General features: G+C 40.3%; 1 protein-coding gene across 2 annotated transcripts in view; it reads right to left on the bottom strand.

Moving 5' to 3' along the window:
• The window catches only part of TTC28 (tetratricopeptide repeat domain 28), a 122,259-nt gene that overhangs the window by 90,716 nt on the left and 3,593 nt on the right, over nt 1–27,950 (bottom strand). For both annotated transcript variants that reach the window (XM_032705462.1, XM_032705464.1), the window contains exon 2: nt 23,836–24,114. In XM_032705462.1, coding sequence (XP_032561353.1) covers nt 23,836–24,114 — 279 coding nt within the window. The remainder of the gene's footprint in view (nt 1–23,835; nt 24,115–27,950) is intronic.

Here is a 27,950-nt window from a genome sequence, read left to right as displayed (position 1 = left end):
ATTGGTGTGCTCGAGTATGAAGAGACTCACTGCTCTAGATTACCAGAAATCAGCAAATGGTAACTCATCGATAGATGTTACTTTATGGCAAATTCTTGTGCAACTCACAATCAAAATTTCCTTCCAACCTCCACACTAAAGGTGCTTAGGGCCCATGATCTACCATTCCTTTCATGTATAGGAAGAGAGAAGCACAAAGTTCAAATAAAGGTGCTGGGTCACTTGGCATTAGTAGACGCACCTGAAGGAGTACACAGAAAAGGGCAGGAATACAGTGGGCTGAGGAATCAACTGAAGGTCCAACAAAGTCTTTGCATATTGTGCTGGTCATCTGGGCCATCAGCCTTTTGTTCTTGTTACGTTTTGCTACTAGATTGGAGCATTTCATCCTGTTCTCTTGATAATAAAGATTGATTGTTCTATGCTGTACAGAAGTAGCCCGGATTATTTTCATTATTGGGTTACCTGGGGTTCACATCTCAGCAGCTGACTCTCTTCAAAAGACTGAAAATCGCTTCAGAAAATACTTTGTTTAGTCAAGCAGAAAAAGCTCTTTCACAGGGTATAAATCTAGGCTGAAAAACCAAGGAGAGGGCTTTCAAAAATAAGGATATACTTCTCTGGAAAATACCACTTCTGACAGGAAAAGCAGCTGAGAAAAACTGGTTGCTTAAGACTAATGAGAGTGTTGTAGCCCAATTTAGTTCAAAGACATGTAGAACTGAAGTGAACCAGAGATGAGGGAAAAGCCTACAGCATTTACTACTGTCAACTGCATTCATGCATTCAGACAGAGCAAGGGAAGGAGGTTGCCTGACAGGCCAAATTATCAAGGATTACGGATGCTTGTTACTAATTACAAATTATTCAGTGGTATCATGAAATAGTCAGATGAGTTAATTCCAGACAAGGGCTACCTTGTTCTGATACAGAGTCCCCTCTCAAGAACCAGTACCTGAGCTGGCACTGACGGATTGGACTTTTGCACAGGTCTCTCTTCTGTGCTGGTCACAGCGAACACAGACACTGCACTGCATGTTTTGCTCCTTGTGGCTCATCACTCCACTTTCCAGGAACTCACCTCCAAGTGTTTCCTTCAGAAAGCAAATCTAGCTTGGAGTGGTATTTGCCTAATACTGGGGGGGAAGTGAGAGGAGACTACATGACCTTCAAAGGTCCCTTCCAACCCAAGCCATTCTGTGATTCTATGGTTCTGTAACTCCCACCAAAGATTTGCCTGCAGTGCAAAGATGGGTAGGCCAGGAACGTGTATGGAAAATCAACCCATCAAAATCCACTCATCTTTGGAAGGCATGCAAATGCATGTCTGTATTTTCTACCTGATTTGAGGTTTTTGCTGTAAAATTAAGCAATTCCCTTTTGATTAATGGACTAAGTCTTGTTATAAAACTCCATCTATTTCACATCCTTTAGGAAATAAAGGGTCAAACACTGCATCATCATCTATACCATCCTTTGCTGTTCCAAATGAGAGCTCTATTTCATGCCTTGGAGAAGGGAAAACTGGAGGAAAAAAAAAAAAAAAGAGAGAGAGAGAACAGCAGTGCCCACAGTGCCCTGTTCCATCATCCTTTCCTTCACTGCACAGTGAGAGTCTCTGTTGGCACCTCAATTGTGACTGTATTTATGCACACACATTTAAACAGAATTCTTGTCCCCACAAAGGTGTGTATAATATTAACAGAGTAACCATTCAAACAGTGACAAAGCATGGGTAATAAGTGGGTAAACTCACATGGACATGATGGCACTCTGATTCTCCGTGGGCACACACTCAAGTCGATATTCTAAAATAGTCAGAAATCAATACAGGGGAGCAAATCCTTCTTTATTTGCAACAGAAAGGCTACAGCACCCAGCGAGACAGAGGTGGGGAACTTCTAGATCAAGAAGCCTAGGGATGAAAGTTTGTCACAAATAGAAATTTTCTGGGTAATGACTGTATTCATCAAGAGAAGCATTATTTAAACATGATGTTGTGCCTGTGAAATATCTATGTGATAGTCCTATGGCAAAATGTATTTCTGATGTTCACTGGATAGGAAACACAGCCTAAATTTTAACTGCATCTCATCACAGGTGTTTGCTTTCAAACTGTTGTGACTCTGTTATTGGCTTAAGAAGGTTCATTTCTTCCCTCACATGATCCTGAGCAGAAAACCACGTTTGGCACCTGCTTCTAATTATGACTTCCCCCTCCCTTTTTCCATAGGAAGCACAATTACTGCTGCTATGGAGACAAGTGTAATTCAGGCAATATGTGGGTCAAAGCAACACTTAGCAGGCAAAGATTCATGGTAAAGTACCCTTTTTGCTACCTGTCCTCTCCTGGAGAAGGGTCTTCTCCCAGTCTCCCCTTGCCAATTTCCATCACCATCTGCTGTCTCAGGTAAGAGCAAGCCAAATAAATCACCTGTAACTAACCTGTAACTTCACACCAGGAGAGCTGCTCTTCCTCCCTTGCCCTCTCCCCGCTCCCACATGTTACCCAGTGACTCCAGGACCTGCCAGCACTCACACCACCAGCATCTCTGTGGGCACAGCAGGCTCAAAGAAGCTCTTACTAGCCCAAAATGGGACAGTTTCATCAATTCAGTGGAGACAGCTATGCAAATTTAAACCGTTTTTCAGATGAGGTTCCTGAATCAAAACACTGCTGCTTTTATTCCCCAAGATCCAGCTGAGTCCCCTCTGTCTGCTCCTCACAGTACACCTTAAACATACTTATACAAATTCTTTCAAGAAATTCAGTTGCAAGTTAAATTTTCTTATAAACAGATGGCAGTGAGACTGAAAACAAACTTGCTCTTCTCAGTAGCTTGGACTATAGGCCTGAGATGATGGTTTGCTGGAAGAGGCAATGATTCAAAAGAAAGATTTGTGTTGAAATGGAGGAATTCTGTCTGAATATGAAATAACACCAAGCAGGAAAGTAGAAGGCTGTGGTACCTTTAAAGAGACTCCAGCACTGTGGAAACAGTTCCATCAGTACACTAGAGGAACGGAGCAAACTCCCAAAGCCAACTAGCAGTCTAAATGTGAAAGCTTTCAGTTATGGTTTAAAATCATATCCTCACACAGACACTTCTCCCAAAAAGGTGGACTCCACACGCACCTGACAATGACATGAAGAAACTGAAAGATAAAATAAATCAGAGTCAAACTTCCAGCATATAATCCCAAATATTGAATCTTGGTATGTTACTAAGCAAGACAAAAATAATTATTCAGAAAAGAATCAACACTACAAAACAGAAAAATATTGCGTTCACTTATCAGCATAAGCTTCAAAAAAGTTGGGAAGTCTGAACACCTAGGAAGGACAGTAAAGGGATAATTCAAAGGCACTAGTCACCAAAATAGAGGTGGGAGAGAAAGACAAACTGTGCTAATTAATTTCATGTAAGAAATGCAACTAGCTGCATAATGAGATGAATTGTCCTATTTGCCAAGAGCTCCAAGAAGCAAAGTCAAGTGGTGGTGTTCTTCCTTGACAGAGTCTGTCCATCAGAAATCCACAGTATTTACAAAAAAGAAAAAAACACAAACTGCTTTAACAAATATCTGTTCTGGAGCTCACAGGTTAGCAGGGAGGAAGTTACAGAGTTTGGTGACATACTCTGCACATTAAATTTGTCCCATTTTTCAGGACACAGAACATACTTTCTAAATTTAAAGAAATCATAGAAGCTCATGCAAAGTTTCATTTAAAATTCTTTTTTTGTTTCCTCTGAAAGGGCTACACAATAAAACTATTGTATTGTAAAAGGTCTGTTTTGTCTATTCAAAATTTTTCTTTCACACAGTGGAAATGTAGGTACGTTACACCAGTTATCCTACTCCTGAGCCATGAGATACTCAGCAAAAGATCCCGTAACAGTCAGAAACAGCACTTAGAACTCTCTGAGGAGTCTTCTCTTACTGATTTAGAATGATAGGCAGTTCTACTGCTGAACTTCCTTGTAAAATGTGGACCAGGAATTTTGTTTGTGTCTGTTCACATTTTCAGTCAGGACTGTATGAATAAGAGATGTGACACAATTCATCCATATGTAGCACCATTTCTCCCCAAAGCACAGCGTGCTGCAGCTCACAGCTGCCCTTTTCACTGCTGCAGAAGTAAGAGAACAGAGGAAAGGAATAATCTGAACTTCTGTGTAATGACAAAGTGTCTACAGATACACAGTCAATGAGGTCTTAAAACCAAAATCAGATAAATCTTCTTCAAAGAGCAGTTCTTTCTGTAGGCTACAGTTAATCTGAAGAATGCCTTGTCACTGCCATGTCAGAGGTAACCATTTCAAAAGTCAGAAGCAACCTTAAGCTGCTGTAAAACTCTCCAGCATCACTGGATTCATTGGAGCAGAGACAATTTGGCCTCTCTGAGGAGTCACATCTAAGATTCTCAGAATAGAATAGTTCCAGTTGGAAGGGACCTACAACAATCATCTAGTGCAGCTTGCTGTGAAGAAGCATGTCCAGATGGAGGTTTAACTTACACTGTCCTCATCACTGACACCACTGTCAGCCCAGATCTGCTCCCAACCTCAAAATAAAAACTTGAAACCCTTTCAGTGACAAAGGCGACCTCAGTCAGCTTTGTCCTACAGCAGAGAAGCCAGCACACTGCAACATCACACAACATTTAGTCAGAACCAGACTTCAATGGCATTTTTCAGCATAAAGTTTTGAGAGCATTTAAGAATAACAAGGACAGCTGTTGGCTCCAGCCTAAAAATACAAAAGTACACAGCTGCTTCATTTACCTTCATGTGCTCAAACATCCAGCACTGGAAGAGCATAAGGCTTAGAGAGGTACTAAAATTTTTCTACACAGAGAAACAGAAGGAGCCAACCATGCAGCAATTTCCATTCGTGCCTGACAGGAAAGGTGAGGGGTGAGCTACTTGCAAGAAATAAAAATAAGAAAAAATGCAATCTGCATCTACATGAAAGTGTTTACTGATGATAAGAGATTGATTTTAGATACTTTTTACAAGGTTATGTAAATGGAAGTTTACTCCATAATCTATTTTTGCATTAGCCTCTTCTCTTATTAAAGATTTATTATAAGAGGTGACCCCACAGACAACCCAAAAGTACGAACACAGTCTTGAAGAGTCACCCGTGCTCATTTCACCTTTCTTTTTCTCCAGCACGCATTTTGCCATTTAAAAAGCGAGATTATCAGCGGATACCTCAGAAACAGGGACTCTTTGCACAGGCACAGGGCAAACAGGAAAGAGTAACATTATCTGCTTCCCCGGAACACCCCTGCTGACACGTCTGGAGCCCTCAGAACAAGGACTCTGGCATCCCACACACAGCCCAAAGCCCAGGCCCCAAAAGCCACTGTGCAGCGCAGAAAACACGATTAGAATTGAAATGTAATAAGTAATTATAGATGGAAAAAAGATTGTGGAAAGTATCTGATATGCAGTGCCTCTGACAGCAAGTTCTGAATGTGTGTCAAAAACATTAAAAGAGCAAGTGTGGGAAGGAATTACCTGACTGGTATAAGCAAAAATAATAAAGGGGAAGAATTGCCTAAATACTTTGTGAATTATTAAGATCTAGGAGAAACGGAAAAGACTCTACAGATCTTGAATTTCACCGTTACACGATGCCTTCTTTATATCCTCCATGTACAAGCGATGACAGACAAAAGAGAGACAAATCAGGCTGATAAATTCTTCTGCCTGGGAACACACTTTCACTCTGTTCTACATGACATCGTGGTAGGCTGTCAGAAATGCAGTGACTGTCAGGTTTCCACATCACTACCTGATCACTGTTCTGTAAGCATCAGAGTTTAGGTAAAGTGCTGCCAGTAAGCTCAGATTTACACTTCAGAGAAGCTTACTGTTATCCTTCTCCTAATTAGCCTGTGTAAAGGCTTAGGCCTAACAACAACGACTTTAATGTCCTAAAACTAAAACAGTTTTACAATGGTTTATTCCAAATAATTCCAGGCTCAATTTAAATAAAAATTAAAAAAAAATAAGAAACAAAAGAGAAGGAGTTCTTGTTGCTAGACTGAACTGAGCCGCTACAGGAACCCCAGACCAGATATTAGACAAGTTGTTCCCTAAATCTGGCCTGGCTGATTAAATCAGTCATTTAGCTTGCTGGGTCTTGCTCCTTCTGACAGAACAGACCAAGTCAGCCCAATCAGTCTGGGAACATACCTCTTGTAGATCCTCCTTCTGCAGAATGAAGAAGACAGCAAATCGTGCATCTTATTTATGAGGAAGAAAACTCCTTTCTGATGCCATTTGTTAGAAGTTTATGCCTTGGAGCCTGAAGTCTGAGAGCACTTATCACACCCATCCAAGCACAGTGACACTTGCAGGGCTGTGCTCCTCCTCATTAAACCGGCACAGAACACAACGTGGTGCCTCGGTTCACAAGCTGCAGAAGCAACACCACGCGCTGTGGTCTCGCTGCTGCCACTAGACCTCACCAGAAATGCCTGGGCAGCCCAAGGAGGAGGAACCAGATCCCTTTTGTGGTACGGTCTCTGAGCTCGGCAGAACGATTTCTACTCAACAAGTGTAAAATCTTAATCTCCCAGCAAGTTACAGATCTCACACTCCTCTGAGGCAACGATTAGAGTAACCTTAAACAGACCACTCAGAACGGTACAGTTCCAAAGATTCCAGAGTAGCAACTGTGTGACTGATACAGGAGACTTGTTTGTAGTCTTGTGTACAGACCAGCAAAATTATAATACTATTACCTAGCAATGATCCTTTTAGCAGGACAAATCATCAGTAAACATAAAATATAAAAGAAATATAAAAAAATCTCTCATGCTTGAAACACTGTCCTATTTGGATGAGAAATTCCTGACTTTCTGTAGGCATTCTCCTGTTGCTGCCTTCCAGCAGCTCCCCTCCTCCCTTTAATTAGAGCCTCTGCAAAAGGAAGAAGCAAAGCCATATTTAAGTCTTTGTACACCAATAACGAGGTAACGCATTCTGTAACAAATACAAATACTCTTAGTTGACCTCAAAATCTAGGGGATAAAAAATCTAGGAAAGAAATACATATTTTCACCCTGAAATACAAAAACCCTTAAACCCACCTTTGTTTTTATTGCATGTGAAGCATTGTTGAGTAAGAGATTCAAATGATTCCTGGAGGCTGGTTAATCTGCAGAGAGAGCTGTGCATCAGTACAGAGAGCAATTGCTGGCATGGTGGAACCATTCTTAATAGGAAGTACAAGTAGAAATTGGAGTGAATGGATTCCTTGGATTCTCTTCTGGTGCAAATCATACAAAGAAGCTCTAGATATGTTTTCTGAATAAAACAGGAGTTTCTCAGAGCTCATCTCTGAACAACAGAAAAAAAATGGGAAAGGCATTCTACATGGACTGCTCCTGAGAACAGAACTCGGGCTCCAGGACTGAGAAATCCCACAGAGCATATCTGTACTCAGCACATGCTGTGGCTGAGACCAGGCTCAGCACAGGACATTTCTCAGCATCTTTATAGATGGTTTTTCCATTTTTCCAAGCGCGTTCCAGCGCGCACATCTGGCAGTGCTGCGGCGCGAACAGCAGTTCCTGGCTCTCTGTGCATGTGTTCTGCATCCAATGACATCATGCACTCCTCAGCTTGCCAAAGCTCAGTCTCTACTGTACAGACCACCAAAACAGAGCCCCAGCATCCCCGTGGGGAACGGCACTAACTTCCAGCCCAAAAAAGTTTTCCGCTTGCAAAACCTTGTTCGATGTTTCATCTGTTGTGCTGCGTTTTCTCCCACTCACACCCATTCTACTTCCCACTACTTGAAAACAGCTTTCAAATCATTCCTAAATTGCTTATGTTCTATCCTGCCTGCAAACATTTTCTCTTTGCGCAAGGCTGTAACTACTCAGTTACTTCTCAGCAGAACAACCCTTTTTCCTTTTATTCACAGTGGGTTTTTAACTCTTTAACAGCCTGGAAGTGGAAAATCTGTATTTCCCAAAGAAAGCTACGTTTGTTTTTCTTTGCTAAGGGTAATAGTAGGTGGCACAGTACAGATTGATTGCTCCCTGGAGATGAGATCAGTGTCTCATCTTGTGTGGTACTCATTACTTGCCACTGCCTCAACAGCACAGAAGCTCTTTGGCACACTTAAGAAAATAGGTTTTACACTGTAGGACAAATCAGAAGAAAAATAATTCTAGTATCTGAAAAATATTCATGTCCAAAATCTTTTAAAACCTTTTAAAGAAAGATCAAAGAGCCATGACTAACACAAGTCATAGGTGATGTGGAAAGCCCTAGAGTCAGGAAGTGATGCAGGGTCAGACCCTGGAATTTACCAAAACTGGGTCTCTGCTTCATCTCCTTTTATCAATCCCAAAACAGGCACCCAGAAGGAAGTACATGTACAAATACTGCAATTGGTAAACAAAGTCATGATAAGAGACAAAGTTGTAAGATTTCCCTGCACTAATTTCTCTAACAGAGGTGAAAAATACAGCTTTCAGGTCAGATTCCGCTCAAATAGGGCTTAATTGTCACCTGCAAGGCAGCAAAAGGTGGAGAAAAATTGCAACACATTGAGGTTTCAAAATGAAAATTTCAGTTTTCCTCTCATGCAAAGTAGTTCCACGTGCAAGAGAGCCAACTCACTCATCAGCCAAGGGTCACTCAAAGGTTACCCACAGAAACAGGACAAAGCCAGAAGCTACGTCTATCACAAATTAACAGGCACGTTGGCTCGAGGCAGCAGCAGCCCATAAATCCATTTCTCCCAAGACAGTACTTGCATTTCTAGATACAGCGATTCCATTGAAATCTTCTTTGCTTGCCATCAGAGCGTTTCCAGATACCAATGTTCCAGAACAGAAAAATGAGGGCATTTGCATGATTACAAGTCACCCCGCTCCTAAATGAAAAAGCACCTTTTCCTGTTGCCTGCCCTGACTAAAGGTTCCTCAGCCCAGCTGCTGGGTTTGGCACCGGGCAGCTGCTCCCAGGAATTGTGGCTACTAACAGTCACTTCAGAGCCCTTTTGGAAAGGTCACGACAGAGACACAGTTAATGCCCATGAGTTCCTTTTCACCCAGTATTATTATTAAATAATGATTATTTTAGCTTTTTTTTCCCCAGTGATGACCAGTGTTTAAACTAAATATTTTGCTTTATATTAATATTAATAATAATATATACACATAACTATGTAGTGCTTCCCACATTGAAATGTCTATGTTTTGCTTATACTACCTCTTCCATTGGAAAAATCTCAGATTAATTAATTGTCACATATGATCCTCCAAGATTACGTATTTTCCGTTTTACTTCTGGTGGGGAAACAAACACATTATATGAAGAGAATCACAACTGCAGATAAACTAAAAGACCTTAGAAATACCAGATTTAAAAGACACTGAAACAAGGAAGAGACAACCCAGCACTCCTAGACTGACTTACAAGGCCGTTTGTTTTAATGACATCTCAGGGAGTTCTGAACATTTCTGATCCATCCTCACTTGTACCAGCAATACAAGGAAATTTATGTTCCTGAATTTGAGTTCTTTATTTGTTTTCCTGGTAAGTTACTCCTGACAGAGTCTTTATAGAAGGTTTAAAGGAAAGTTATTCTGTAATCGTAGAGATGGAGCACTAATGAGTTTAATTAGAATGCAGTGCATCAACCCTAGATTGAGACATAGCCCAAGATGATTAATTACCCTGTTGGAATGGCTGCAGCAAAAATAGAGGGGGCTAACAAGGCTGTCCTTTAATAGCTGTGTCTACCCACCTTCTCCACCTGCCTGAAGAGGTGTTCTCCTTTCCTGTATGCTTGGCTACCACTGTGACAGCTGTGGGGGGTGCCAGGACAAGCTCAATAAAAGATAATCTTAATTCATCATCTTCTCTATTAGCAATTACCCTTGTTCATTTCAAAATCAAGGTCAGTTTTACTTAGCATATTTATCTTTCAGAAAAGTGTCAATGTTCCAAGTACTATGGGTTATTAAGCACCAACTACTATTTAGTTACATAAAAACTGTAATCTTCATAGGATTCTTATTTCCCAACTAAGTCTATAATCAAATGTAATCAAGCTAATTCAAAAATTATCTCAATTAATCCTTTGAAATGCATCAGCCAGTTCCCCAGTTCACACACAGTGAACAGTATCAAAAATCTAGAGCTGGAAACGTATTTCCTTGATTTTTACTTTTCAGAACATCTTGAAGAGATATTTGACTCCAAAGATACATGAAACATATTTGGAAAGCAGACTGCAAGTTAACCTACAGCTGCCCAAAGTTTATTGGCAGCATCTTGAAAGCTGTCGTCTTGTGCAGTTCTAAGATGCCCCCAACAAGGGCTTAGCCAGGGAATTTTGGGCACCCGACTAAGACTCCTGACCTTGCTGTGCACGTGCCACAGGAATTGCTGGGATGTAAATTGTGCTCACATGCTCTGTTATTTCTGATATCAGTCTCTCCATGCCACTTTTCATGATTTTTCCCTGTGAGGGTGGTGAGGCCCTGGCACAGGTTACCCAGAGAAGCTGTGGCTGCCCCATCCCTGGAAGTGTCCAAGGCCAGATTGGACAGGGCTTGGAGCAACCTGGGACAGTGGAAGGTGGCCCTGCCCATGGCAGGGGGTGGAATGAGATGAGCTTTAAGTTCCCCTCCAACCCAAACCAGTCTGTGATTATACAAAAAGTAGTACCAAACACTACTTACATCTCTCAGCAGCTGCCAGAAAGCTGCAAGCCATACCAGCCCCATTTCACTCTTCCATTTGTAACACTTCTAATGAGCAGATGGTTAATTTTTGTGAGCAGGGAATAAAAAACAAAACAACTTTTGTTGGTGCAAGTGACTGGGGGTGCTTTATCTTATAAAAAACGGTTGTTTTGGACATCTGCTCAAATTCTTGACTGCAAATTTAGCTTTCCCTACATTAGTAGAGAAATATTCATATTCTCTTATTTGGTTTCAGGTAAAATAAAAACCCATTAGATATTGTTCTAAGGGCTTTTAGATATTTAGCAGTTGGGAAATATTTCAAGGGTAAAAAAATTTTCTTGTGCCTGGTTCCTGTGTATTACCAGCAATAAAATCCTTGTACCTCCAGATCACGAGGAGTATGTGTTTCTCCATCCTTATTATTGCCACCTCATTAAAAAACAGTAGATGAAGTTCCCACACAACTGTAAGTACCTCACCTTTGGAGCCAGTTTCTCCAATACAGTCTCAGGCTAAACCTGAAGGCTACACAATATTGAAAGTGGGAATATTTGAACAATGCTGCTGTTCACTTCTGTAGCCCTAACAAGGACACTGCTTCCCAACTATCCTTTGGTCTCGATTCAACTGAAGAGGACAGGGTTTCCTTCAGACACCAAGGGATTTGGGCAACCCCAAAGTAAGGGAAATAAATATGTAACAAACTTTCTGTATGTGGCACTGTTAAGATTTTGGGGGGTTGTAGCAATATATACAGACATTCTCAGAGGCATGTAAAGTAAAACTTAAACATCACCTTCTTCACTGTGATAGAAAGCAAAAAATTCAGTTAAATGTACATAAAAGCCCTTCAGAGGTCTCTGCATCTGAAAGACCAGTGAGCTCACCACACTTACCTTCCTGGCAAAACTGGCTTCTTCTCATATTAACAGAATGGAGAGCTGTAGATGCTACATTCAAGTTGCTCCTTTCTGTTCTATTGTGTGATTTTATAAAACACGAATTCACAGAAGCTACAATAAAATTTTAATTAGTGAAATACAGATGGGTATTTTCATACAAATTTTAGATTTCCCTATTTTTATTAAGCACCAACCAAAAACCAACATAATGTGCAACATTATTTACAAATGCATAAAAATATTTATAGTTCCAGATATGATTTATCACTGCACTTAACAGTACTGAGCACTCTAAATTGCCAACAATAAAAATTACTTTTCTGTGATTTTTTTTGGTCTAGTTTAAGCACAATTTTGTGTGGGGACATAGAAGAAAAAAGAAGAATAAAAGCATTAGGATTTGGGAGGAGAAATTGTGTGAGAGTATAAGAGACAATGGATGTGTCTGAGCCAGGACTGAGCTGCTGGTTTAGATCATTAACTAAGAGCTCAGTGCTCACTGCTGCTCTCTCTGCAGACTCCAGGATCAGTATCCTCCCTCTGTGCCGCAGCCCAAGTGTGAGATCAAGCAGAACAAATGTGGGAGGGCATGAAATCATACAGGCAACTGATTTCTTTTTTGTTCACTGAAACACTAATTTAGGCTCTTTAAAAAGCTATGTTTACTACACACGCTCCTCTTATTCACATTCCTTTCCTGCTGCATTCCCTATTCCATTACAGTAACTGTACCTTGCAATACCAAACATTTTCCTCTGAGCTAAGTGCACATATTTTCTGCTTTAAGCCTAGGAGGGCTCAGTGCTGTAGCTGTCCTTTCCCAAACAGTCACAGAAGCCATTATTTCTAGGCACACTTTTATAGTGCAACTGAATCCAAGAAGCTGACATTTTTTATTTAGTACCCATGGGCTATAATCATGAAAAATTTACTCCCTGCAATACAGTTGCACGCATTTTCTATCCACCCTACTAGTGATAAAAAGTAATTTCCTTGCACAGCCTGGTAACAATGGCAACTCAGCGAGATGTATCACCATAAAATAAACATGAGCACATCACACATCTGAATTCTCGGGAATGAGACTACTAGTCTGTGTTCCCAGCAAACATTTAAATGAGTAAGAGGCCTTGAAGCTTGACACGTATCTCTAAAGGCATGGGAGAGGATTCAGGGCAATTAAAATAAATCGCTATTAGTGACTACAAACCTCCAGTAACACTGTGGCTCACTGCAGGAGAGCTATCAGGGCCAAAACAAGATGCCCAAGCAACGAAAACCAAAAGCTAATCAAGAAGTTTATAGATATTCCTGACTGATAACTGAGGGAGGTTAAAGGTTACACTTACAACAAAGTCTAAGGTTGTTCTCCAGCTCCCACTCATCCGGTAAAAGAAAAGCAAAGGAGAACCATTATTTTGTATTTTGGACCAATGAAGACTGAATTATGAACCAAGAAAAAAATAACATGAAAATTTTAAAAAGAGAATCTGTCCAGAATTCCTGTCCTGAGTTATTCTGAAAGTGCAATGGAGCGAGGCAGGACCCAGCCATGCTCTGCCCAACTCACGGGGGAGCTGTCCAGCAAACACAACCTCAATGTTACCATGGCAACAGAAATAAAACCACGTTTTACTAGCTTTTTCACACATTTAGAGAAACCACGAAACTGAATTCTACTAGATGGTATGGTTCTACAGGACAAATGGGCTTAGAAATTCAGTTCTTGAGGAGAAGTCCATCAGTGATAACACAGACACAACAGCTCAGGTGTAACCTCTAGGAGAGAAAGCCCCTGAATCTCTGGCTCCTGTCAGACATGTTTGCTAGGAAAACATTCCTGTTTCCTTAAACATCTCATACACACCAGAGGTTAAACTCCACAATGAGGTCCTTCAGTCTGATCCTGGAAGATCTTGTCATGGAAGAAGAGGCAACACCCCCTCTTAGCTGAAGGGAACAGTGTCTAAGAGGCAGAAGGCTACGTATGATTCTGTGATTCTGTGATACATCTGTCCTAGTGCTTGGGAGGATGTGGGTTCATAAAATCATCTTGCTTAAGTATTTTGTACAATAACTCACAATCCTCTTTCTGCTCGGTCTTGCGCTGCTTTTTATGTTTTGTTTGTGAAGGACAGAAGCCTGCAAACCCATGGCAAAAATTAAACCTCCTTTTTCACCCTGAAAAAGGGTGGAAAATTATGCCCGAAGTACATATTTAATGCAGTGTTTCAAGAAGGTTTCTTTCGAGTTCCCATATGAGATGAGCCTCTATTAAAAATGGTTTCATCAAAATACATTCTCCCTTTGTTAGCATCCAGAACATCTAGGGCTTGGTATACATCTTTGAAGAAGTCCATTAAAAATGAATCATAAAACCATAAATTTAACATTTGTCCAAATAAAAAATAGGTTTTCCACCAGGGGAAGTGAGCACTGTATTAGATCTAACACAAGAAAAAACAAAGGAATAGTTTTCATTTACAGGCCTATCAAGGACATGGAACAGACCAATGCCCCTGGCAAGACTAACAAAAACCATCACATACACAGCCGGGGGACAACAGTCTCAAATACTGGATACTAAGGAAAAGGCTGCCTTTATTATACTTTTTATATACATCAATATTCATATGACCTATTATTTCTATGAGCTGGCTCCTCAACAGCCTTAGAATGAAAAAAGCAATACAGGAATTTGCATACCACTGCCAACTTCTGGAAAAGTCATCAGAAATTACAAAAATAACTGCACTAAAGAGCATAAAAATCTTGTATTTATGATAGACTTCTAATAACTTCAAGAGAAATTCAGTTATTTGATTTCCAGGACAGAAATTTGACATTCCAGACCGAAGGGAAGAAGGAAAGAGTTCAAAACTAACTTAAATCCAGAAAATAAAATTGAAACTAGAGTGTCTATATGACAGAAATTACAGTACTGTTCAACCTTTCATTTAAACTTATGGGGCAAATGCTCTATTAGTGGATAATAGCAAAACTATCAGTAATTTATTTCTGTTGTTCCATATAATGGAAGGGGCTTTATAATTTTCCCTTTGGAGCAAAGGAGAGATCATGCACAAAGATGCAAAAGGGAAACATCACCTGCTTTGTTCAACAGTTCAGACCTCAGCGCCCTCAGAAACAAACAGAGCAGTGACTCAGACAACAATAGGTTTATAGAAATAAAAAGAATGGCTACAAATCTCTTCCCTGTTTTCATTAGTTTGAACTGTCATCATGCTCTTGTCTCAGAAAATGCCAGCGCTTAATGCAGCAATTATCCCTGTGCTGCATTTCCTACTTGTGACACTTCACATCTGACTGGGCTACAGGGAGTTGAGATGGCAGGAGCAACATGACCTGAACAAACCCCTGCTGGCACTGGGAGGCCAGGAAGGCACAACGTGAAGCCACAGACATATTCAGCTGTCAGGTAGCTCTCAGCAAAGCCCCCACTAATTGGTTGAGTTTTCTTGCCCTTGGCACAGTGCAGCACACTGTGTAAATGGTATCCTTGAGTGCTTCCCACTGACTTGCTAGTCAAGGCAATTTCCTGCTTTCTCCATTTTTAGTATTTTTTCCTGTCTGCTTGTTCTCCCAAACTCTCCATTTCATTTAATTTCCTCAGAGATTGGTGAGGTTACAGGTCTGTGATGAGGACCCAGTGATGTCCAGACATGCCATGACGTATCAGCCTGTACACCCAAACAAGAAAGGCAGGTATCCAAGAGCATTCCTGTCTTTTATAAAAAAACAGGTCCCGCATCCTTGAATCCCCTCAAATGCCCTCCTGCTCTTTATTGCCACACAGACACCCATGGGCAGCTCTCAAAGGAGAGGAGAGCTCGCTGCAGTCCTTATAATCTACAACATCCTAGACAGTCTCCCTTGTGCTGCTCAAATTCTAGTCCTTGGGCAACCAGAACTACAGCATCAATTCAGAGAGCTGGGACAAATCTAGGATAGCAAAGCCTAACAGGACTATTAGCTGCAGAACAAAACCAAAAACATGAGACATGGTTGTTGGTGATCTGATTAATCAAAGCAGCTCGTAATATAAATACAGCAAAGGGAAAAATAAATGGGAATAAGGGGCTTATAGGCACTAGGTTAACAAAAACAGAGCAAACAATTAAAACACAAAGAAACCCAAATGTGTATTGACAACGTGAGTGTAAAGCAAACCAGTCCAGAAAGCACAACTCAGAACAGCAGCTCTCCTTGGGCTGCTGAGCATCAGTGACACCCACTGCAGCCTCAGGAGCCAGAGCTGTGAGCGCTGCCACGCCAGCCCCCCCAGCCCGCTGTCAAACAAACAGAAGAGGCAGCACGGACAGTACAGACTGTGGAAAGAAATTAACGAAATACCGTTCAGAATTATCTAAAAAAGGCGAATATGTGCACACAGCTGAAAGGAGATCCCAGTCCCTGCAGAACCCCCGAGCACAGAGCGCCCTCTCATGTGCTTCGCTCATCACTCCACACTTCAGTCCAGTCCTCCACAATTCCACAGCTTCAGACTGGATCACCACTATGACCATATTAGCAAAGAAATTAATCTCCAAAATGAGGAAGCCCAATCCTCGTACGTTGAGTAAAAACAAGGAATATATATCTCATTTTTGAGAATAATAAAACTGAAAAAACAAATCACCGAAAAGCTGAAAACTGATCAGAAAAATCATCTGGCAACCAACTCCTCAGGGTTTAGGGAGATGAGAAAAAGAGGTACCAATACATGCCAAGGTTTTAGCCTAAAACTATGGGGTACCAAATCCATATTGTGTAAATAAATGAAGACAGTCCAAATTTCTTAAAATGCTATCCAGATGCAATGTGCTCAAATCTCAATGAGCAGGTAACAGGATACATTTTCTTAACTAACACCCTTGCAGATCAAGCCTCATTTCTGAAATCCAGAATTATTTCTGCACTTGTGCTTTAGAAAGACACTATACCATTTCTGCATAGCATCATAACTAGTTTCAGTGGCAAGAAAACTGTGGAGTAAAAAACCAGCACCTTCCAGGAGAGAAATTTACATTAGAGCATTTACACCAAGAAGAAAAATTGCAATTCGATTCCATAAAAGAAAATTTTAAGTTGCTTTATTCCATATACAAAAGAGTTCCAGAAAACAAAGAAAGGAATAATGAAACCCCACAGTAAGTGCTTGGAAAAATTGTGTTGATTTGTTGGATGCTGACACTCAAGTACCTTTGTAAGGTTTTTAAATTCTAAGGCAGTAAGTCAATTTCTTAGAAAGGAGCAATTTTTCCTGTATATTTACTTAAGAAAGACAAGCCTTACAAGTGAAAATATTTTTTTTTTGAGGATGACATAACTATAGTGTCATCCATCCCCTGTGTCCCCACCCCCCCGTTCCCATCTTGTATTGCTACTGCTCTGCAATTTTATGAATTGAGGGAAAGAAGAACACATACATCTTACCTGCACAGCAGCTTTCCTCTGAGCGATGCCATAACCATGGCAGAAGGTAATGGAATACTTCTCCAGTGAACTTAAGTATTGGGAAAAACATTAACTCCATAAAGCTGTCAAAAAAACTACATGATGTTCATTTTCTAAATATCTAATTGGAAAAACACCTGACACAGAGAAAAGGATCATCACCAGATTGAGACCTGGGTCCTGGGTTAAACAATATTTCCCAGACTCCCTGCCTGACCTTTGAAAGTTTGCAGAGTGTGCAGCTGTGCTGGGTCCACCTCCAGATTAACCTGGGGAAGGTTGCAGTGAAGTGAGACCCTACTAATGGGCATCAGTTCCTCACGGGGGGCAATGAGAGAACATACCCAGGCTCTTGTCAGTGGTAGGAAGCAAATGGACAAGAGGCAATTACATTTAAATGCAAGGAAAAACTTTTTGGTGAGGGTGGTCAGACACTGGAACATGTTGTGGAGTCTCTGTCCTTGGGAGATATTCAAAACTGGCTAGACAATGTCCTGGACAACCTGCTCTACCTGACCCTGCCTTCAGCAGCAGCACAACAGCATCTCCAGGGGTCCCAGCCAACTTCAACTATGCTCTGATTCTGCGACACAAAAAGACAGAAGCAAATGCAGAAATCTCACAATAACGTAACAGAGCAAGTTCTAGCAAAGTCAAAAAGTCTGTTAAACGGTTTTATGTCTGAAAAACTGGAATGCGACTTTCTGCAAATTAAAGACAGATTGTAAGCTGGAGGACAGGACTGGAAAGTTCCTTGCTCATCAAATTAAAAACAAGAGGTCTATTCATGAAAAAAGTTATGTGGTCAAGTCACATTCTTTGCTCAAAACCTTTACATGAGACTGAGGGTGGGTACTCTGCTTGCAATTCATTGAGAAACTCTGAGGTTGCTACGGATTGCTAGAGCACAAGAGGGTACATTTATACAAGGAGAACTTCAAGAGGACCAAGTGTCCCTTTTATTTGTAAAAGGCCTGGTCACATGACTGACAGCTGGAGTCACTTAACAAAATACCAGTGTGAGCTATGCTGCTCAATTCCCCTACAGTTAGATGACAACATCTAAACACCTCTTGCACTGCAAACACCCAAAGGCCTCACAGCTCACAATCCCCCTTCTTCCTCCTTTCAGATTCCTTCTCCATCTACAAGTACAAAGCCACATTTTTAAATTGAGACGACTAATTTTAAATTAAGAGAGACAAAGACCGTAAAAGAAACTTGATGAAAAGTGGTGTAATTCTTCCTAGTTACTTTCAGTTTACATATCAGGAGGCATTCCTTTTGCATCAACTACATTCTCCCAGACTATTCACCTTTTCTCTAAAAGGTGTTGTAGCTCTAAACCAGGTTGATATGAAAAGGTGGCACTGTTTTAAGAAATAACATTTTTCCCTGCTCAGTGGCTTGAACAGTCAGACTGTTACTGAACCCTCATCTTCAAATCTGTTTGCCAACTTGGTCCCCCCTCATTCAGTAACCCACTGTGCTTTTCAGGGAACACTGCTCCTCAAACACCAGTCTCAGTCCTTCTACTCACACTGAACACAGAAATCAGATAAAATCAAAGTACCCCTCAGAGTGCTGAAAATATCCATCTTTGTGGTTCTTGCTTCCATTTAACTTTGGTTGAGAATGTCCTGATAGCCAAAAGTATTCAAATCTGACAAAGTCATTTCATCTCCTGTTAATGAACAACTTTTCTGTCAGGAGATTAAGCCAATAAATCAATGCCAAAACCCAAATAATTGTTCAGCAGCAGTAGACCATTCATACCTTTGTATTAGCTGCCACAGCACTGAGACCAGCACTCTGTCTGGTAATGAAATCTACATTTTAGCACAGAATTAGGTACAAAATTAAACCATTTAAGCTACAGCATATTTTTTCCTATAATGTGAAGATTTAAAAATAAAATCAGCAAGAACTAAGGAAAGACTGTTCAGGTGTCAGAGTGACAGAATATATATCCCTCCATTTTTACATACCAGGCCTAAGGCTGCACGGCTGTGAAGAGAAATAGAATAAAAATTTTCTAGAGTATGATCAACAGCAAAACAAAGAAAACTGTTCAGTGGGAAATCAAAGAACAAAATGAGCCTGATCTGATTTGCCTCTATTTGTGTTTTCCCAAAACACAACATAATTCCTGAAATATTGTGTTATCTTTGCATTTCTCAGTGATATGTACACAAAATATTTTTCAAATAGCAGGACTCACAAGCCAGCCCTCTCAGACAAACACCACAAATAGGTTTATATACTGTTGTAACAAACACTTTCCAGCCACACACAGTAAGTTATTCTGGTCTGCAAGAGACCTGAAGTTTCTGCCTGCAATCGCTTCCTCATAGTTTATGTCTGGAGTTGCACAGATAAGCAGATGCATTTCTATAAACATACCTGCTTATTACTCCACACTAATTAATGCTTTAAAGACAGATTTTGGGGTGAGGGTGTTAAGAGGATGACTTTCAGCCACAGATTTTATTGAACTGAAGCTGCCAAGTGCTAAGTGCAGTACCTCTGAGGGCAGCTCACTGGGGACACACGCACCAGTGTGCCCACAGCAGAAAGAAGGGAAATTAAGCTCTATTACTTTCAAGGAACATTGCACAGATTTTGCAGGACTCAAAAGTATTAAAGAAAAAAAAAAAAAGATGAAAAAGTATCTTGAGAGAACTGGGCTGGAGGGAGGAAGATGGGGGATGAGAACCTAAATTAACTCAAGACCTTAACTGGAAATATAAGTTGTATGAAAATTAATATAAGATGTATGAAAATTCAAAGTTATACACAATTGTGTTTGAAAGCATGAAAGCAAGAACAACCACTTTCTCACTTTCTACACTGTCTCCTTTTACAGCTTTGTTTCACAACAGTTTTTGTTTTGTTTTTGACTGCCATCCTCTGAAGAAAAAAAAATCAGCTTAATGCATTGGTCTGGTTAAAGAAGGAAAATATATTTATTTCAAACACATATAAGATTGTCATATTTCCCATTATCATTGTAAATGCTGATAATTTTGTTTAAAAAAGCAAGAATTAACAAACTACATATCCAAGACAAAGGAGGAAAGGAAACAAAGAAATTTACATTTAATAGTACAAGTCTTGAAAAACTTTCATTCAAATTAATTGTTCAGCTTCCTAAGTGAAAGGAAGTCAGGTTCTGTATTTAAAACTTAGGCCTTTCAAATCAAATTCCAGATGTCCCTGTCTAAGCTCCCTCTTCTGGCTAATTAATAAACTCGCTTAGACTTTGTACATGGAAGTTTCAATCTTTCCAGTTCTTCCTTATTTATAAAAATCAATTATTTTTTTAAAAATCTGTTAAGCAACTTTGATATTGAAATATGTAATTAAGTTTTCAACTTCAGACAGAGCCCTCCTGTTGTCTCACACTGACAAGTTACACACACACACTTTGGAAAAAAAACATGCCTGTGCTACGTAGAGACACTGCAAACCCAGCCTCACTGACACCCAACCACCTGCACCTCCTCTAAGCTTACAAACACCACTGCCTGTTTTCTGGTATTAGATATTTAATCCAATGTGAAATGTTTGTGTTCAAAACATACCAGACTAGTTAATTAGTCCCCAAAGTACACTTTTCCTTATTCACACACTGATCGGGGTGCAGGGTGACCACCTTATTTACTTGTTAGTAAAGTGGGAAAAGGGACAAAAATAAGGGGAGATCTCACTGCAGTTACAACTTCCTCCTGAGGGGAAGAGGATGGGCAGGCACTGGTCTCTGCTCTGTGGGGACCAGTGATAGGACTCCGGGTGTCTAGGAAAAAAAAAAAAGCTGATTAATTAAATAAATTATTTGGAAAACCAAGGAAAATAATAAGAATAGTTAAGAATAAGAAAGAGCCCAAGAAGAGAAATTAACAAATCCATAAGGGAAGAAACAAGACAGAGAAGGCTTGAAAAAGAACATTGACTGGAGAAATGCCCTGGGATTAGACTGGCACAGTCAGACTCAGCAACTAAAGCAACCAGTCCTCACCAAACTAACACAAATTCATGACACAGACTGAAGACAGTGGCAGTGAATGGCCTCAAATTGTAGATACAGATGTCTTAAGCCAACAGTTGCCCTCATTGTGTAGCTGACAAATTAATGACAAACAGAGTTTGGCAAAAATTTTTCATTCTCTTCTAAAACATAAGTCACTACAGATGATTTGTGGAAACAATTCAAAGAAAAAAAGTACTATGCAGAACAGTGTGAAAATCACAACTCCAGTGGAATGAACACACAGAGGACAAAAAATAGTTCATTCAGCTGTGGGTTTTCATTATCTCAATTACTGTAGTAGCACAATTTCTAAATAAAAGCCAAGCCACACTCCCAGCCAAGCCATTTTTATGAGACTTCTATCACAACTGTGTCAGTGAAGGCAGGCAGAGCAGTCAGACTCCAACCTCTACAAATAATTTCTGTTCAACACCTTTTCGACCTTCAATCCAGCTAATGAAAGGCCTTGAAGGGAAATTCATTTCATGTTTATGCTCTTAAAGTACCTGCCCAAGTGAAAACAAAAATCTGTTTCTACATACAAAGTCTTAAAAGAACCATGACAACAAAAGACCAGATTGGACTTGTAATGCACGTGTGGACACAGAGGACATGGCCAAGACACAGCCTCTGAAGCAAAATACTGATAATCTGAAAAAAAACCAGTGGATCATTGAAGTTTAAAACCAGAGATACGATTCCAAACGGGATTCTGACAGTTTGAGAGAAAAGAGGAGAGTGTGTGAGGCACTGACAAACTACAGGTATCACTGTGAAAAGATAAAAGGGAAGATACAACCAGAGACTGGGGGTGAGCTTTATACAGGACAGGAAGCCTGGATAAGCTACATTGACTCTCCTATTGCAGACTGATAGCAACTTCCAAAGTACATGAATGTACTGTATCATGGAACAAGATATCCTTTACACACTGATCCAGTAAAACAAGAACAGATGCCATGGCATCATAGCACCATTATTTAGGTCTGCCAGTACTTTTTCCACCAGTGAGCCTCAAACTGTTCTGTAAAAGTGCCACCTGACTTTTTGTAAAAAGAAAATAAACAAAGAAATAGAGTTTGCTCATGGTCAGAACTAGAATCAAAACAGTTAGTTTACTGAAATTCATATTTTTAACTCAGTGATACAGTCTACTTGAAATAATCTCATTTTTTGTTACCATTTTATATTAAGAATGTTTGGGGAATTTTTTTTTAATATTTCACCTTAGTACTGCATCAATACATATTCTATTATTTCTGTATTTCACAGACAGTTAGTAATGCCTTCATTTAATACAGACTTTTAGTTCGTAAATCTTTTCCATCTTATCTTCTATTTTGATCCACAGGTCTTTTCCAACCTTTTCCAAAGGTTGCTATACTTCTGTGACTGGCATTTTGAAAGTATTCTTTTATGAAACCTTTTCACAACTTTTCATCTAAGTCAGCTCTATAGTAAATCACTACCAGAACCAGGATACAAAACTGAGCACAGGTACCCTGGCTTTTATACTCCTTAGCTCCCTGAAGTTAACTGAACTGGACAGCTAGAGTTTAATGACAGTAATGAAATTTTCTTTTTTTAAACACAGTCCTTCATACAAATATATAAAAAATCTTTTATGGCATTCAGTAATACAAACACAATTTAACAACCAAAAAATAACAAAAACAAAACAAACAAACAAAAAAACCACCAAAACACAAAAAACCCCCACCCAACAGCAACGCAACTTAGAAGTTTATAAATCATCTCCCTGCTAAAGCAGGAGTTTCTTCAAATGTGGACTGATTCAGGTCTTAAGGAAGCATATGAAAAAGCTTTTCTAGAAGCCAAATAAAAAATGGAAATCAAAATATAAGACTTAGAGTGACCTGCTGGGAAATAAAAGAAAACAGTTTGAAGCCCAGCAGGTGAAAAGCACTATGCTTGCTACCTGCTCTAATTTCTGAGGAGAGGAACCTGGGTGATGAGTCTGCTCTTAAACTGCACCTTCAGCTGAAGTTGCTAGTAAGGATGTGAGGGATTGACAGGAGAAATGGAATCTGGAGCAGATGCTGTTAAAATCAATTAGCATGTGAAGGGCTGGCCCTGGGCTAGCCAAGGAGAGGCAGCTACTGGAGCAATCAATGGCAGCTGGTGGGAAGCAAGCCCAGGAGGAAGAGGCAACCAACACCATTTACTCTTTACAAATGTTTCCTTGCATAGTCAGGTCTAAGTGAGAATGCCAAGATACATATTTCTTCAAATGTTTATCCAAAATATACTACACACAAACACTCTTTGAACACTATTTTGAAAGGCCTTATCGCTCCATTACTAATAAGAATCTCCACGATACCTCTCAGAGTTTTGCAACCACATGTTCCTGGATGCTGACGAATGACGACTACATTAAACATTAAAACAGATGTCTGGTCTTCACAACCCAGAAACCATGCTGGGTTAAAACAGTAAAATGGTAGCATGATCCCACTGGGGAACAGTATGTTTACACAGAAAACTGTTTAATACCCAACAGGTAATTCAAGTCAAACAACCTTTAAACACAAAATATATTATTATCTGGAGCTTTTAGCACAACCAGACTTTAGTACAGAAACACATGCGCTTGTTCACACTGGGTGTTACGTACGTGAGCAACAGCCCCACAGGAGTTACCCCTTCCCCAGAAGATGAATACACTTCCTTACCTTCGGCCACTTGGGATTCAGAAGTCGTGCTTTGATTGCATCATCCAGGGCCTTGTCATACTGCTGGATTTTCATGTAGGCTGCCGAGCGGTTGCTGTAGAGGATGCAGTTCTGGGGGTCGACCCCCAGGGCCTCGTTGTAGAGCACGATCGCGGTGTGGAAATCGCCGTCATGGCAAGCCTGGTTGCTCTGGCGAACTTTCTCAACAAATTCAGCTTTGCTCAACATGGGACTGTCGGGACTTTTTCTTCCAAGAGATTTTGATCCAAAGAAAGAAATCTGGGAGGGGCAAAGGGAGAAATTATATGTTAGTGTTAAGAAATGCTACTCCAAAAACGGAAAGGAAAAAAAAAAAAATCAAACTATTTACAAACTGTGCGGCAGAAATTAAAGCCACAAGCATCACTGCAGGACAAATTATGAACTCAGAATCAGATTCTTAAAAAAAGTACATTGTTTATCTACTGATATCTCTTTTTGAGGGTACAAAAGTAACAGAAAAAAGTCTTACAAAACATATAATTGCCTATGAAGGATGTCTTTTAGACACAGCAGCAGCTGTAGTCTGTTTATGAATGCTGCATTCCACACACAAGTGTTGTCCTCCTCAGCCACACTATTTGATTGTAGCGCACTAAGCACAGTTGCCAGGTAAAGAAGTTTCTCTGAGCAGGTGGCAGGTGTGAACATGAAGATGAAGCTGGTACATCTGAAGATTTGATATGCAGATTACACAGAAGCACATGCATGCTAGACAGTGGAAGAATATATTAATCCTCTTCCAACCAAAGAACTTGCACTGGTACATCTGCTCACAAACCTCCACATCCAGCTACCTGCAGCTGCAAATTGTTCATAAAGGGAAGGGAAGGATGAGTCTTTGGAACCAGGTATACTCACAGAAACTAGTGAGACATAAAATTTATTTTAGCAACAGAAGAGTCATTGTTGGCAGAGCCACCTTCCCAGACTGACAACCTCAGGCAATACAAAATAACAAAGAAAATTTGTTTGCCTTCTAACTATAAATATTATTATTTAAATTAAGCTCTAGAAAGCCCTAGTCCCATTGATTCCAGTACACCCTTTCTCCTCATTTAACTTTCTACATTCCACATTTTCCTCAGCCAGTCCTTTGCAGTCAGTAACTGTTTCTGTCATGCAAACCCTACTCTCTCCCAAGGACCCTCAAGAATTCAGCAAGAACATCTTTGTCCAACTCTGATCACAAGGCAGTTGCGAATTGTACAGTAATCATTTTTGGCAACAGGCAACACAATACATATAGTAACATACAAAGTACCGGGAAATGTTTATTAAAGGTTTAGACTACTATAGTTAAGATTGGTGTCATCTAGTTTTAGCCCTGCAGACTGAAAAAAGGTTAAGAATATCACATATTGTTACCACAACAACTGCGGGGCTTAAATATATTACCAGAGCCAGCTGAGGCATATTTGTAAAGGTGGAAAGGGAAGCAAGCTACAAACTGACATCCTGTCTCAGGCATCAATTTGTCAATAGACTTTTCTTTTTTTTCTTCCTTAAGTCAAATAACAGCAGAAAAGCATCAAGTCAGAAACTACCGATTTCTTATTTATCTCATTATTATACTCATTCTTTTCTGACAGGTGTTTGTCCAAACTTCTTCTAAACTTCTCTACTGAAGGAGACTCCGTGTTTTACTCAGGCAATCTCCTTACACTGCTTCAGGATTTTCATAATCAAAATATGTGTCCTAACAAGAACCCCAAATCTCCTTTGTACTGTTTCTTGTCCTGTCTACGGCAGACTTAATCAAACACTTTGTTCATTTCATCTGTGTAGTTGCTTTTTATATTCTTGCTAATACAAGCTGGTATGTAACTTTTATTATTATTATCACTACAATATTATTATCATTATGAACAATATTAGAAAAAGCAAATTTCTGCATCCTCAAAAATCCCTTCCATGTGCAGTACATCTTTAAATGCACCAGATGCTTCTTTGCTACTTCAATCAAGTTTACAAACAGCAACTTCGTATATTCCCAACTACCAGCAGGAAAACGGCTGTACTTTGAGCAACCACAGAAATGTCTGAGCTGAACATCTTGCTTTGTCCAAGCAGGGCAATAACTCACACATTTGTGAGCATCTGACCACAAACTTCATCCCGTGGACAGTTTGCTGCAACCTCAGGACCTGCAAGAACTCAGCGTGAAGATTCAGCAGCTACTACATGGACAGGTGTTCAAACACAAAGATGAGGAAACCCTGAGAATTTGTCACCAGGGGAGCTGGAAGTACTGCAGAAGTGGGGCTGGTGAGTACCCAGGTGCCAGGGGCAGCACTTTCCCCATGTGTTTTTAAAGGTAGCTGCCGTCTCCCTGTCAGTGTATTTCCTGGTCACTGACATGCATCAGGGACAATGACAAAGACCAAGCACTGTATAGTTCCCACTCTTTTATCACAGAGTGAATGACTGCAGGTTCCACAAGCAGTACCACAACTAATCATGAACTCAAGTTATTTAGAAGATAGGTAGGTCAGGAAACAGATTCCTTACCAGTTGCAATAACTGCCTCCAGCAGGAAGCTTGGCCTGGCGAGAAGGCACAGCCACACCACCCTGGAGAGCTCAGGGCTGTGGCAGGAGGGGCACCTCACCCTCTCCACAGGACTGTGCTCTCAGCCCACCAGCACTGCTTGGCCAGGACCAGCCTGCCCAGGCCAACCAAGAGCCACCAAGCCCTTGGCAGCAGAGCCTCTGTGAGGACACAACCTCAAGGAGCACCAGTGAGACAAGTCCAAGAACAGCTGTCTTTTCTGGCAGTTTATTACGCACAAACAAATGAACGCACAAACTTGTTAATGGTGCTTCCAGAATCATACTGTGAGTCTGTAACAAGGAGGAGAATCCAAGAGCAGACATCTTCTCAGTCCAAGTGAAATGGTTTCTGCCCCTAATATACTGTGACACTAAATAATCTCATGAAGAAAAAGGAAACTAGTTTAATGGAAACTATGATGGTAATTTGTGGAATATGCCATTATTTAATTCCTGCCATCATGAGAGCTACGTAAGGCAGTAAAACATCATTAGGTAAAAGAAAAAACCACAGAACAGTAAAACTGAGTCACTCTGGCACTCAAACCACAAATAAAAAAAGACTATGATGATGGTACCAACACACAAAAAGTACTCATTAAAAAGTCATCCCTGCTTTCCAGTTAGCACTGCTCTTCTGCTAATACAGTGGAAGGTAATGGCAACGCACAAACTTGGGTTGCCTAGCATTTTGTAGTAGAAGGTGCTCTCCTGTACTAAACCAATGCTAAAGAAGTTTCTTAGAGCAGCAGAACAAAAAAGGTTCTAATGAAGTGCAGAAAAGGATCTGGCAGAAGAAGATCACACAAGTTTCTCAGCATTACTCCTCCAAACCAGCATTAGGCAGCAGAAACCAGCTCCTACTACTGAGGTCACATTAGACAGAAGGTCCCACAATATCTGCTTCAGATCAGACTCAGCAATGATTTCCCTTCACTGGTGAAAAAGCCTCCTCTGGCAGAAGGTGCTCAGGATTCAACCCTACTGGCCAGGAGAGGGGAGGGTTAAACACTTACAATTTTCTTTGGTCTTTTCCTTTTCAAGAAGAAACAAACTCCCAATCCCACAAAGCAAACAGGAATTTGAATACACACCAAAACCTAGGTTACAAGAACTTCTGTCTTCCCAGATCAAGCTTGCTAAACTTTAGTAGTCTCTACAGAACATTCACCAAAAAAAAGCAGTGCCCACACACACTGAAAGATGTGACTGTCTGAAGAGCACATGGCTATCCAGAAAGACATGGGGACCAGATTCCCAGTGAGTTCCAGTAAGATGAGTGAGAACAGATAACAGCAAATCCAGATTCTGCTCCAAGACAAGAGGACAAGGGAAAACAATGTGGTTTAACAGAGTGAAGAGAACGCTTTATCGAAGAACCAATTTTACAACTCAGCTTGTTCATTTGTACGTAATCCCTCTTATTTAATGTTATGTAACCAAATAAATATGCCTTATATAGATGATGTCTTGGGTGGCAAATCCATAATTAAGACCTCTTTTTAAAAAAACTCTTCATAATTT

Source organism: Chiroxiphia lanceolata, chromosome 18 (genome assembly GCF_009829145.1).
Source record: "Chiroxiphia lanceolata isolate bChiLan1 chromosome 18, bChiLan1.pri, whole genome shotgun sequence".
In the NCBI taxonomy this organism is placed as follows: Eukaryota; Metazoa; Chordata; class Aves; order Passeriformes; family Pipridae; genus Chiroxiphia; species Chiroxiphia lanceolata.
This window is presented reverse-complemented; position numbering and strand designations above follow the sequence as displayed.